Consider the following 12,963-nt stretch of genomic DNA (forward strand, 5'->3'; position numbering starts at 1 on the left):
TGGAAATGGCTCCTTACAGAAAACCACATAAATATAGTAAGAAATGATGAGGTACAACCTGTAAGAAGGTGGATAACATGGAAGGAACTACTAAACAGTTCTTAGTTATAACTCTCAATATGAATGGAACTTAACTCTCCAATTAAATAACATAAATTGGCTCGTTGGATCAAACAGCAAGACCATCCATCTGCTGTCTTCAAGATACACATCTTGCCCACAAAAACATACATTCTAAAAGTGAATGGCTGGAATAAAATCTTCCAAGAAGTTGGTGCCCACAAACACACTGGAGTAGCAGTTCTAGTATGAGGTAAACTAGACTTCAAATTAAAAGTAGTGAGGAAAGAAAAAGAAGGATATTATGTACCAATAAAGGGATCTTTACCACAGGAGGATATATCAATTCTTAATATCTATATACTAAATGCTGAAGCATCCAACATCATCAAACAGATACTACTTAACATAAAAACACACACATTGGTTGTTGATTACCTCAACACATCATTTTTGTCTCCGGATACATCAACCTTTCAAAAATTCAACAGACCTAAACAGTTGCATTAACCAACTACACATAATAGATATTGATAGATTATTTCACCCAGTAGCATCAGAATATACTGTCTTCTTGGCAGCACATGGAACATCTTGCAAAATAGATCACACTTCATGTCACAAAGAAAATCAGTGCAAATTCAGAGAAATTGTGATCAATTCCTGCCTTCTCTCAGACCATCATGGAATAAAATTATAGCTCAACACCAAAAGCCATCACAGAAAATTCTCTAACTCATGGAGACTGAACAACTGTTGAATGACCAGCGGGTTATTTAAGAAATCAGAATGGAAATTCAAACGTTTATTGAATTTAAGAAAAACCAACACACAAAATACCAGCTCCTTTGGCAGTACTCAGAGGAAAATTCATAGCTCTGACTACTTACATCAACAAATTGGAGCAATCTCAAATGAACAATTTAATGATCCACCATAAGCTCCTTGAAAAAGAGCAACAAGAGACAAATAATTCAAATCAAATCAGAATTAGTTGAATTAAAGTCCCAAAGAACTATAGCCAAGATCAACAAAACGGTTGTTTCTTTGACAAAATTAACAAAATTGACAGACCCTCAGCACATATAACCAAAAAAAAAGAAGAGAACATGCCCAAATAAATAAAATTAGACACAGAAATGGGAATAGCATGACAGAAACAAGCAAGATTCACAATGTTATAAGGGAATATTTTGCAAACCTTTATGCTAACAAATTGGAGAATCTGGAAGAAATAAAAGAATTCCTAGTGAATGTTCATGTATTCAAACTAAACCAACAAGATTTAAATCAATTAAATAGACCCATAACCAGTAATGAAATAGAAATGGCAATAAAACACTTCCTACCTAAAAAACAGGCCAGGACCAGGTGGATTCACAGCCAAATTCTATAGAGTCCTCAAAGGAGAACTCACTCCAATACTCAAACTCTTCAATAAAGTTTAAAGGGAAAGATCTACCAAAATTATTCTATGTATCCAGCATAATTATCATTCCAAAACTATATAGAGACTCATCAAAGAAAGAGAACTATAAATACAAAACTTCTCAATAAATTTCTGGCCAAACAACTGCAACAATTAATCCACAAAATCATATACCAAGATCAAATGGGATTCATTCCAGGGATGCAAAGCTAGTTCAGAATATGCAAGTTAATTAATGTAAATCAGCACATCAATAGGTGCAAGGACTGGAACCACATGATCATCTCCCTAGATGCAAGCAAAGATTTGACAGGATCCAAAACTCCTTTATGATGAATGCTCTAGAGAAACTAGGAATCCATGGGACATTCCTCAATATAATACAGGCTATATATGACCAACCTACAGCCAACATTATTCTTAATGGTGAAAAGTGAAAATCATTTCCTCTAAAATCTGGAATAAGACAAGGATGCCGGCTCTCTTCACTCCTCTTCAATGTACTATTAGAATTCCTAAGCAGAGTAATAAGGGAAGAGACAAACATAAAGAGGATCCAAATAGGGAAATAAGAAGTAAAGGGGCTGGGGATATAGCCTAGTGGCAAGAGTGCCTGCCTCGGATACACAAGGCCCTAGGTTTGATTCCCCAGCACCACATATACAGAAAACAGCCAGAAGCGGCGCTGTGGCTCAAGTGGCAGAGTGCTAGCCTTGAGCGGGAAGCAGCCTGGGACAGTGCTCAGGCCCTGAGTCCAAGGCCCAGGACTGGCCAAAAAAAAAAAGAAGTAAAACTCTCCCTCTTTGCAGATGACATGATCCTATATTTAAAGAACCCCATAGACTCCTCTCCCAAGTTACTTGAGCTGACCTGAAACTTTGGCACAATAGCAGGGCATAAAATTAACCCACAAACATCAGTAGCAATTCTGTATGCCAATAATATGAAGAGTGAAGCAGAAATCAGGAAAGCAACTTGTTTTGTAATAGCCTGAAAAAAAAAATGCTTAGGAATTAACCAATGATGAAAACTTAGAAAATCAAAACAAGAAATTGAAGCAGATTTAAGGAAATGGAAAAACTTTCCATGCTCCTGGGTTGGAATGATTGACATAGTGAAAATGGTAATACTGCCAGAAGCAATTTACAAATTCAGTGCAATACCTGACAAAACCCCAACAACATTCTTCAATGGTATAGAGAAAACAATTAAAAAATATGGAATAATACAAGAACCTGAAAAGCAAAAACAGTCCTTAGCAGGAAGAACAGTGCTGGAGGAATTTCAATACCAAGCTTCAAATTAAGTTACAAAGCTGAAGTAATAAAACTAAAATGCGAATAAAAATGCAAATCAAAAATCAGAAATACAGGGCTGGGGATATAGCCTAGTGGCAAGAGTGCCTGCCTCGGATACACGAGGCCCTAGGTTCGATTCCCCAGCACCACATATACAGAAAACGGCCAGAAGCGGCGCTGTGGCTCAAGTGGCAGAGTGCTAGCCTTGAGCGGGAAGAAGCCAGGGACAGTGCTCAGGCCCTGAGTCCAAGGCCCAGGACTGGCCAAAAAAAAAAAAAAAAAAAAAAAAAAAAAAAAAAAAAAAAAATCAGAAATACAAATATAAAAGAAATGTAAATCAAAACTACATTGAGATTCCATCTCATCCTAGTTTGAATGGCCATTCAAAGACATCTAAATAATGCCAGATATTATGAAAATATTACAGGAAAGAATAGGGGAACCACTAGGGCTCCTAGGAATGGGTTGAAACTTCATAAGTAGAGATCTAGAATCACAGCAAATTGTGGAATAAGATGGCATCAGAGTAAAGGGTTTCTGAATGGCAAAGGATACAGCTAGGAAGATAAACAGCCTACAGAATGGGAGATCTTTACTGGCTATGCATCAGACAAGGGCCTCATGTTTAAAACAAGCATAGGTCTAAAAAATTAAACCCCCAAAACAAATCCTCAGTGAAACCCCATTAATAAGTGTACTAAAGACTTAAAGAGAGACTTCAAAGAAGAAAAAATAAGAATGGCTAATAGACACATGAAGAAATTCTCAATATCTCTGGCCAAGAAAGAAATACAAGTCAAAACCACTTTAAGACTCCACCTCAGCCAAGTTTGAATGATCATTACCAAAAAAACTAATAACAGATTATAGCAGGGATGTGGCTAAAGGAAACACTGCTACACTGTTGGTGGGAATGTAAATTTGTTCAATCACTCTGGAAAGCAATATGGAGTTTCCTAAAAAGACTGAGAGCGTTTCTATCACCCAACAATCCCATTCCTGGGCATTTACCCAAATGACTGCAGACCAGCCTGCACTAAAGCCACCAGGACAACTATGTTCATTGAAACATTGTTTGCCATAGCTAAGATATGGTATCAACCCAGATGCACTAAAGGATAACCAAAATGTGCTACATATGCACAATGGATTTCTATGCTTCCATTAAAAAGAATGGTATTGCCTTATTCTTAAGGAAATGGAAATAGTTGGAAAATTTTTATTAAGAAAAATAGGCCAGACCCAAAAAAACAGGTTGCATGATTTCCCTTATTTGTAGTAATTAGAGTGTGACTGTAAGTCTCCAAGTAAGCATAGTGGATAATAAAAACAAAAATTACACGTGGACATGACAGGCTAAACAGGCTAAACATTCATGCAGTAAGATCAGAAGAGGATATCCTTAGGAGAGTAATATCACAAATGCTTACTAGCTATGTGCCTATGATCATTTAAAATGATGATTATTGGAAGAGTGCTTGCCTAGCATACATGAAGCCCTGGGTCAATTCCTCAGCACCACATAAACAGTAAAAGCCAGAAGTGGCGCTATGGCTCAAGTGGTAGAGTGCTAGCCTTGAACAAAACAGAAGCTCAGGGATAGTGTCCAGGTCCTGAGTTCAAGCCTCAGGAGTGACCAAAAAAAAAAAAAAGCATGTTATTAAAATGGACTCCAAGAAATGGAAAGAAGATATTTTATTTGTTGTGCTTTTTTTTTTCTTATTTCTTTTTTTCCATTTTGTTGCTGTTATTGATTTCTGAACTTTTTTTCCTTGTATGTAACTTTAACTCATTTGGGGAGGGTAAGGTGAAGCACAGAAATGATGGGACAAAGGTGAACTAATTCAGCAGTGTAACTTCACTGTTGAGTATGAACTACACAACTCCAGGGGAGTTAGATCGGGTTCAAAAAATTGGATGAAAACAAGGGAAGAGGTGATACTGTTTAAAAAGAAATGTACTCATTACCTTTCTTATGTAATTGCAAACCCTTTGCACATCATCTTTACAGTAATTTTTTTTCAACAATTACCTCCTGATAGTGATACTCAGAGAGCTATTAGAAACATCTTTCTACTTCATTATTTGTAAGGTGAAATAATTTTGGCACTGTTGGTCTGTTTTTATTGATGAAAGTAGGTACACTTAAACCCTTCCAGATCTTTCTTTCTATTAACACTATTCTCTAGACCAAAGTGATTTCATTCAAATTTCTACTGTCTTACCCATACATCAGTAAATAATGGTCAGATTTTTTTTTTTTACCATATGTGTAATATTTAGGCATGAAGAACTAAAAATTTTCTGAGCTTTTGTTTCAGATGAATCATTTTATATGGGCAATTAAGTATAAAGTTGCTGTCAGCTACAACCAGATATCATTTGGAAGATCATACCCCTGAGAACAGTGATGATCACAACTGAGTTTAATTTGTTTTATTATTTTAAGTAATCCTAATCCTGATTCCACTTCTTTCATTTATATTCTTTTCTTCTTGTGCATGAGAGAGAACTTACTTTTGTTCCAGGCATCAGTGACTGTGGACTCATGCTTCATGTGATTATAAGAAAGTGATATGCATCACAAATTGTGCATCCCTGAGCATTGCTTTGTTGTTTCAAAATGCACATAGAGAGCAACCATAATTTTTTTTCACGGGGAACTTTACGAGGCGAGCACTCTTGCCACTAGGCCATATTCTGAGCCCCTCACAGGAAACTTTAAACAAAATCATAATCCTTTTAAGGCTATTTTCTGTTCAGCCTCTATCAATCTTTTGAATTTGAAAGCTGAATGAAACTTGTTTGTTCCCTGATACAGTGTGACTTCTTGTTGAAGTAACTTCCATCCTTACCTACTTTCTCATAAAATGTGCAACATATGCCCTTCTGAAGATGGAAGTCTCGTTGTCTTTAAACATACCATTGTGTTCATCATCAGCTGTTATATCAGTAGCTTGTTTATTGTTTATGTCAGCTTTTCTTCCTGAAAACAATGAAAAGTCCTAAATGAGTTACATTTTGAAAACACCTATGAGCTATCAAGTTAGAATCTTAAGCCACAGGAGGAAGCTTTTTTTTCTTAGTAGAGCACCAATTATTAATTCATGCTGGCATTTGTTAGATAGACAGACTTGGGCTTCAGTCTCATCACCATCAGGACATTATAGAAAAGATACAGAGGATGAACAGTAACACCATCCCAAAGCTCCAGAATTCCTGATAGATGCCCTCGTTCTCCAAGGTAAACAAATAATAACTTCCTTACGTCACTCCTCTTCCACTTACACTAAGGGATTCTGGGGCGAAATCATATATTTAAAAATTTGAGTCAAATGAAAGTGACAACACTGGTTTTGAGCTTCCATAACAGTTGGCTGTCACATGGATGTGCTTATGTGATTATTCAGAAATTTCAACTTGGAGGAGTCCTAGGTCATTTGTGCCCCCAGGAATCCAATGATCTAAAGACTACTTAATGTAGTCTTCACTATTTCTCCAGAAATTGTTTGGAAAACTACAAAAACAGTTAACCCAAGTCACAAAACATCTGAAAAACAAGCCACCATAACCAATAAGCAGTAGTAGAACCATTAAAAACTAGGTCAGAAGTTAGAATAGTTGACAAAGGACTATAAAATAGGTATAATTAAGTGATTAGAGACAAGATTGAGACCAAGCAATGTTAAAATAACAAGCAAATGTAAAGATAACCAAATAGAATAGTTAGAGATTAAAAAATAAAAATGAATTTAAAAGCTTAATTTTAGCAAGCGAGTGGCCATAGCAGAAAAGAAATTTAAGAAGTTAACAATTAAATAAGAAAAAAACTAAAAAAAACAAACAAACCTGTGGATGATAGAACAGAATTTTACATGAATATAAACAGAGTTTTGTGGTGGAAGAGGGATGAAGTGAGAGCAGGTCACGATTCATAAACTATCTCTGAGGAGATGAAGGCTGAGATTTTTCCAAAATCAATCATAAGTTAAAATCTGTAGGTTCAGGAACTCTTATATACCACAAGTAGAATAAATATGAAATAAATCTGTGTATTTTTATCAGAGCTTTTGAAAAACTGCAAAAATCTCTGGAGCAAAGAAAAAGTTTTTTTTTCTTTCAACTTTAAAGTTTACAGGAACATTGGTCCAAAAGTGCTAGACGAATGTCTAAGAAGTACATGAGATGTTTACTACTGATAGTGATTGGAGACACACAAATCAAATCTACAATGAGATGTCACTTGACCCACACATCAGAATGATTGTAATGGAAACTAGGAAGTGTTGGTGAATGTGCAAATAAATTAGACTTCTAATACATTGCTAGAGGGAAAAAATGGTATGATGACCTTAAAAAACAGGTTTTAAGTTCCTAAAAATACTAAATGGAGACTTATCTTGAATACAGGAGTGCAGCTGACATACTAATTTCTTGTAGTGTGGATATATCTCAATAGTGGGCTTGCTGGGCCATAGTAAAATTATTTTTTCCACTTAAAATTTTTAAAAATAATTTTACACAGTTTTCTGTAATGGTGATACTAACGTAGATTCCTGTATGCAGTGTGATTCCTTTTTCACATCCTTTCTAGCAGTTCTTGTCATTTTGTAATTAACCACCCCAAATCCCGAAGTGGAAGTTCAAGTGGTAGAGTGACAGCCTCAAGTGAAAAAGTAAGAGACAGTACCCAGCTCCTGAACTCAAGCTCCAGTGCTAGCATGTTCTCTAATGATTTAAAAAGCTTTGGCACAATTGTAATAAAGGAGAAATGTCTGAGACTTAAAAGATGTTTATAAATATCTACTAACACTATCAATGAAGAAAGAAAAGTATTTTTGTATGCAAAAAGGAAAGCTAAATCAAATATCAAATTGAATGTTGGAACACTGAAATTCTTCCCTTTAAATGTCAACCATGATAGAGATTCCACCATTCTAACCATTCCTTCTATGTAGTTCTTTTCCAGGTTCGGGCCAGAACAGGCACACTAGCATTTTGTTGCTTTTAAGTTGCTGAAAGCAAGACACCTCCTTGTACTCTTTCACAAGAGGACAGATGCTATCTCTAGTTGTGAGGGGGGTGATGTTGAGGAATTGGTGGGATCTTTGCTGAAGACCTTCTACCACAATCTTATCAGATTGGCAACAATGTGTAAGACTACTGACATAAGATATTGGTAAATATATGGAGTGATTAACATACTTACAAGCTATATGTGGTCATGCAAATTAATGTAGCTGTTTGGAAAACTGTCTGGTTTTATCTAGTGAAGTTAGATTAAGATGTGTATGCCATATGATCCAGAGATTTAACTCTTAGATGAACATTCAAAAATTGGCTGATGCATTTACTGCTTGATAAGTATAAGAATATGTACACTAACACTGAAATAGCAAAAGAAAACCTAGGAAGAAACTTAAATATCTATTAGTAGTAGAATAAACAAATAAATTCTAGCAAATGCCTATAATGCAGTATCCCACTGAAAATGAATGAATTCTATGTACATGGATTCATATGGACATGATTTAATTTCTAGGAAATAATTTTTGAAAAAGCATTTACAACATGAATGAAGTATAAGAATATGTAAAACTAAATAGGGTATTACTTATGGATTTAGACATATTTGGTAGGCATAAAAGAGTGGTAATTCTTTCCAAAAGGGGATAAGGAGATAGAAATGAGACAGGTAATTCTAGTTAAATTTGTTTCATATGGATATTTCTTGCATTGCTGTTCTTATACCTTGCAAATATTTTTTATTTCTTCTCAATATTGAATATAAGCACAAACAATCTGCCCCCCCCCCCTCGAGGTTTTTAAAATTTCTTTTCTTTTGGTGCTGGTTTGGGGACTTGAACTCAGGGCTTGGGAACTGTCCCATGGCTTTTTCACTCAAAGTTAGCACTCTACCACTTGAGCCACAGTTCCACTTGTAGCACTATTGGTGCTTAACTAGAGATAATAATCTCATGGATTTCCCTGCCTGCTCTGACTTCAAACCTCAGCCTGCATATCTAGCTATTTAGCTTCCTGAGTAGCTAGGATTACAGGTGTGAGACAAGAGCATCCTGTTTTTTGATGATTCTCTTTAATCATATAATTTTGAAGCATTATCTCCATTCAGAAAGTATATCTTGGGTTAAATAATTGTGTTATCATTTTTTGATATTCCTGAGGACTATAGTGATTATAGTTAAACATTTTCCTGAATGAGTAGGTTTGCCTAGGAAGCCTTCATTCTATTGTGAATCTAGGGGTCAGTGAGGCAAGAGGCAATTACTGGCTTTACTATTCCTTTATGACTTCTTCTAGACCCTTTAAGTCTGTGTGATTTCCAGGGCAATCTCTTTTAGCACATTTCATGCCCTGTTGGATTAATAATTAGTGGCTATTGAAAATGAAACAAAATTACCTGTTATCAAATCTGAAGTGTAGGAGCCATGTTTTCTAATTCTGTACAATTTTATTGTTTTGCAGATTGATCAGCTGAAGCAGGAACTTTCAAAGAAAGAGTCAGAACTTCTTGCCTTACAAACAAAGCTTGAAACCCTTAGCAATCAAAACTCAGATTGCAAGCAACACATTGAAGTGCTTAAAGAGTCGCTTACTGCCAAAGAACAGAGGGCTGCCATTCTTCAGACTGAGGTAAGGCATCACTGGAAGACTCAGCAGACAAGAGATGCTGGAGTTTTAGAAAATGTCCATTCTGAATAGCTATCGTTAGCAAACCCTTTATTCAAACCTTGGGGCTAGTTGTGTTCTGAAATTCTGATTTTATTTTTTTGGAAAGCTGAGCTCTATCACATGTAATCATAGTTTGTAACTTCCAGTGAGTTCACAGTAACACCTTATCAGTGACCATTCTGCAGAAAAATATTCTCAGCCTGAGGTAGGAACATAAAGACTACATAAGTCATGGCAGCTCATATTAGATTGTGTCACCAAGAGAATTCTTCACACTTAGAATTTTATTTTTCATTTTTCAAGTCTTTTCAGATTAGAGAATCAAAGATAATGAGTTAGATCTGGAATGATTTCATTTTTTAATGAAAACCCTAAAGTAATTCATATGGCCAGTACGTTACTTTGCTCTCTGTGTAAGTCTTCCTCCTGGTTCTCATTCATAGCTCCAAGGGTTTCTCAGTAAACAGTATCTCAGTTTTCAAAATTCTGTTTCAATTGAAGAAAGTTAGTATTATTGTTTCTTAAAGAGGATGTTGGTTTTTGAAACTTCATAGTTAAATGTTCATTGCAGCATTATTTACCATAGCTAAGATATAAAATCAACCCAGATTCCCCTCAATAGATGAATGGATCAGGAAAATGTGTATATATACACAATGGAATTCTATGCTTCCATCAGAAAGAATGGCATTGCCCCATTCGTAAGAAAATGGGAAGACTTGGAAAAAACAATATTGGATGAAGTAAGCCAGACCCAAAGAGACATAGGCTTCATGGTTTCCCTCATTTGTAATAATTAGTATATGTCTAGGATAGTCCTAGCTGAGGATCACAATAACTCAATAGCTATCTACATATGACCATATATAATAATGCTAATCCAAAAGAACTCCAAGATATGGAAACAAGAGGGTTTTTTTGGTTGTTGTTTTTAATCTACTGTGTGAAGTTATTTCTTTTTTATTTTGGTTTTTATTTTTCCCTTTGATTTATCCCCTGTTGTCATTGTTTTTTATTTTGCTACCCTGTGTCATTAATATATGTTTATTTGATTTGTGGAAAAGAAGGGGAATAACAAAATGACGAAACAAAGGACAAAGGGTGAACCAATGCAACAGGGATACTCACAATATACTATGTTGTAAATGAACTTTACAACCTGGAGGAGCAAGAGTCAGCAGGGGGAGGGAGAGTGAGAAAAACAAAGCAGGAGTAACAATGTTAAACAAGAAATGTACTTATTACCTTACTTATGTAATTGTAATCCCTCTGTACATCACCTTTACAATAAAATTTTAAAAAATTAAAAATTCATAGTTAGGAGAACAAAAACTACATGTTACTGTCTGTTACCTTGTTTCTCCTGATTGGGTTATACCTTTGGCTCCACCAAGAAATGCAGCACATTAACTAGTGCAAATTAGTTTGTCAAAGGCAGTGGGCAATCTGGCAAAGAATGGGATGAATTGCCCAATTCATATGCTAAGGTAGTGTGTTTGTAAGTTACTTTGTCTGGAGAAGGCAATCTAATTGATATGCATGCTCTCTCTGAGGCATGTCTTTGCATGTTTATATCTCAGGGTGTGTAGGAAGGTTTAGATTTACCTTGGAATTAATGAGCTGCTTAGCAGGACCAGGTTTAGCACTGTGTACAGAGGAGAAAAGGAAACAGGTTTCAGATCGGATAGGCCCAGGACTTAAGTTTATGTACTTGCTCAATATGATTTTGTGGAAAGAGAGTTGAGTGAGCATTGTGAAAACAAGTATTCTTTCTGACTTCTATCCTAACAGTGGCAGATAATTTGCTGACCCTTGTTAAAAGTTTTTTTTTTTAATGAAGATGATTATACTTATATTATCAAATACCATATGTAAGGATCGTATGTGTAATATTAGGATTGCTGATAAAGTTATAGGGTAGGTTGGATAGGTGGAAATCTGATAAGTAAGACAGCCAGCCTACCTAAATGGGCAATTCCAGAATGCAGGAAAGAGGAAAGGCAGCTCTGAGAGGCTTCTCTTCTTAGCCCCCCCAACCCACACACTATGTATTTATTTATTTATTTGTTTGTTTGTTTGTTTATTTATTTATTTATTTATATTGTTGGTCATGGCTTTGAACTTAGTAAGGCTTTGATGCTGTTCCTAAGATTTTGTGCTCAAAGCTAGTGTTCTACCACTTTGAGCCTCAGCTCCACATCTGGTTTGGACGTGGTTACTTGTAGATAAGAGTCTTATGGACTTTTCTGCCTGGGCCACCATTGAACCATAGTCCTCAGATCTTAGCCTCCTGAGTAGCTAGGATTACAGGTGTGAGCCACCAGTTCCTGGCTCCTTTTTTTCCTCTCTTAGTCCTTTTTGATACTGAAGATCCTACCCTGATCTGTTTCCCTTTTCTCATCCCCTCCCTTACTTTACTTCTTTCAAATTAATGAAGTCCAAGTTAAGTCCAAGTTAGACTGTTAAGTATTTCATGGGAAAAAAATGGTGGTGACATCATATGGATAGCATCTGTCCCACATTCAAGAGTTAAAATGACCTAATGAAGAGATGGTGCTTTGAAGTTAAAAAAGAATATTCTTCATGTGCAAAGAAAGTGAAATGACATTTCTGAGTCTTCTGCTTTGAAGTTGGGAATGTAAGATTAATGAATTTATCAGCTGGAAACATCTGAGGAAATTTCAGTGCCTTTTTTTCTTCTTCTATTAAAGTTTGTATACAGAAACATAAGAGAAAGTTACCTAATGATGTCCATGTCTCAGAGAAAGCAATTTAGGTTGAAATTAGCTCTCATTGTAGGATCATAGGCAATGGATTTCTGGCATCAGGGTAGAATACTTTAAAGTGATTTCTCTTCTTGGAATAGCAGAAGGAAATGAGAGACACTACCTCATAATAAGTGAGGTTACGTTCAGGGTATGTACTCAGTGGATAACATACATTTGTTTCACTATGTTCTTCAAGGCATGGCCGAGTTGAAGGGCAGATGGAGGAATGATGCTCATCCTCAAAGGAGGGTACACATGATAGCTCCTTGCAGTTTGATAATTGACTCATTCTGAAAGCTTTTGCTGGAATAGAAATGAATTTTCTCTAAAATGGGAAGAGTCTTATTGGTTTCTCTGGAATGTTTGTTGTCAACGGGCTTTGGCTACTCTTCTAGAATATAATATAAACAACAAATGTCATTGGTTACTCTTTTAGATACGGTATAAACAACAGATGAGCAGGCTGAATAGTTATCTCTATAAGGAAGGTTCTGCTACCAATCTCGTCCCTTTCACCAAGACATTTGTGTTTGGGAAGTGGCAGACTGAAGGGTGGGTTGAGGGGTGGGGTAAACTGGATTTGTGGCTATGTGGCTTGGCTTCATGATTTATTTTAACTTGTACAAATGCCCAGACAATTTTTGACATGTGTGCAATAAATCAATAGAACAATAATTCCACATATATACAGAGATATACCACACAGCTTTTTAAC

General features: G+C 35.9%; 1 protein-coding gene across 8 annotated transcripts in view; it reads left to right on the forward strand.

Moving 5' to 3' along the window:
- Positions 1-12,963, forward strand: part of Erc2 (ELKS/RAB6-interacting/CAST family member 2) — a 973,754-nt gene that overhangs the window by 313,454 nt on the left and 647,337 nt on the right. For all 8 annotated transcript variants that reach the window (XR_007212331.1, XM_048355798.1, XM_048355799.1 and 5 more), the window contains exon 6: positions 9,274-9,441. Coding sequence is in view for 7 of the 8 variants with exons in the window: in XM_048355798.1 (XP_048211755.1) it covers positions 9,274-9,441 (168 nt within the window). In the remaining variant the exon portion in view is untranslated. The remainder of the gene's footprint in view (positions 1-9,273; positions 9,442-12,963) is intronic.

This window comes from Perognathus longimembris, chromosome 10, assembly GCF_023159225.1.
Source record: "Perognathus longimembris pacificus isolate PPM17 chromosome 10, ASM2315922v1, whole genome shotgun sequence".
NCBI classification, from domain to species: domain Eukaryota; kingdom Metazoa; phylum Chordata; class Mammalia; order Rodentia; family Heteromyidae; genus Perognathus; species Perognathus longimembris.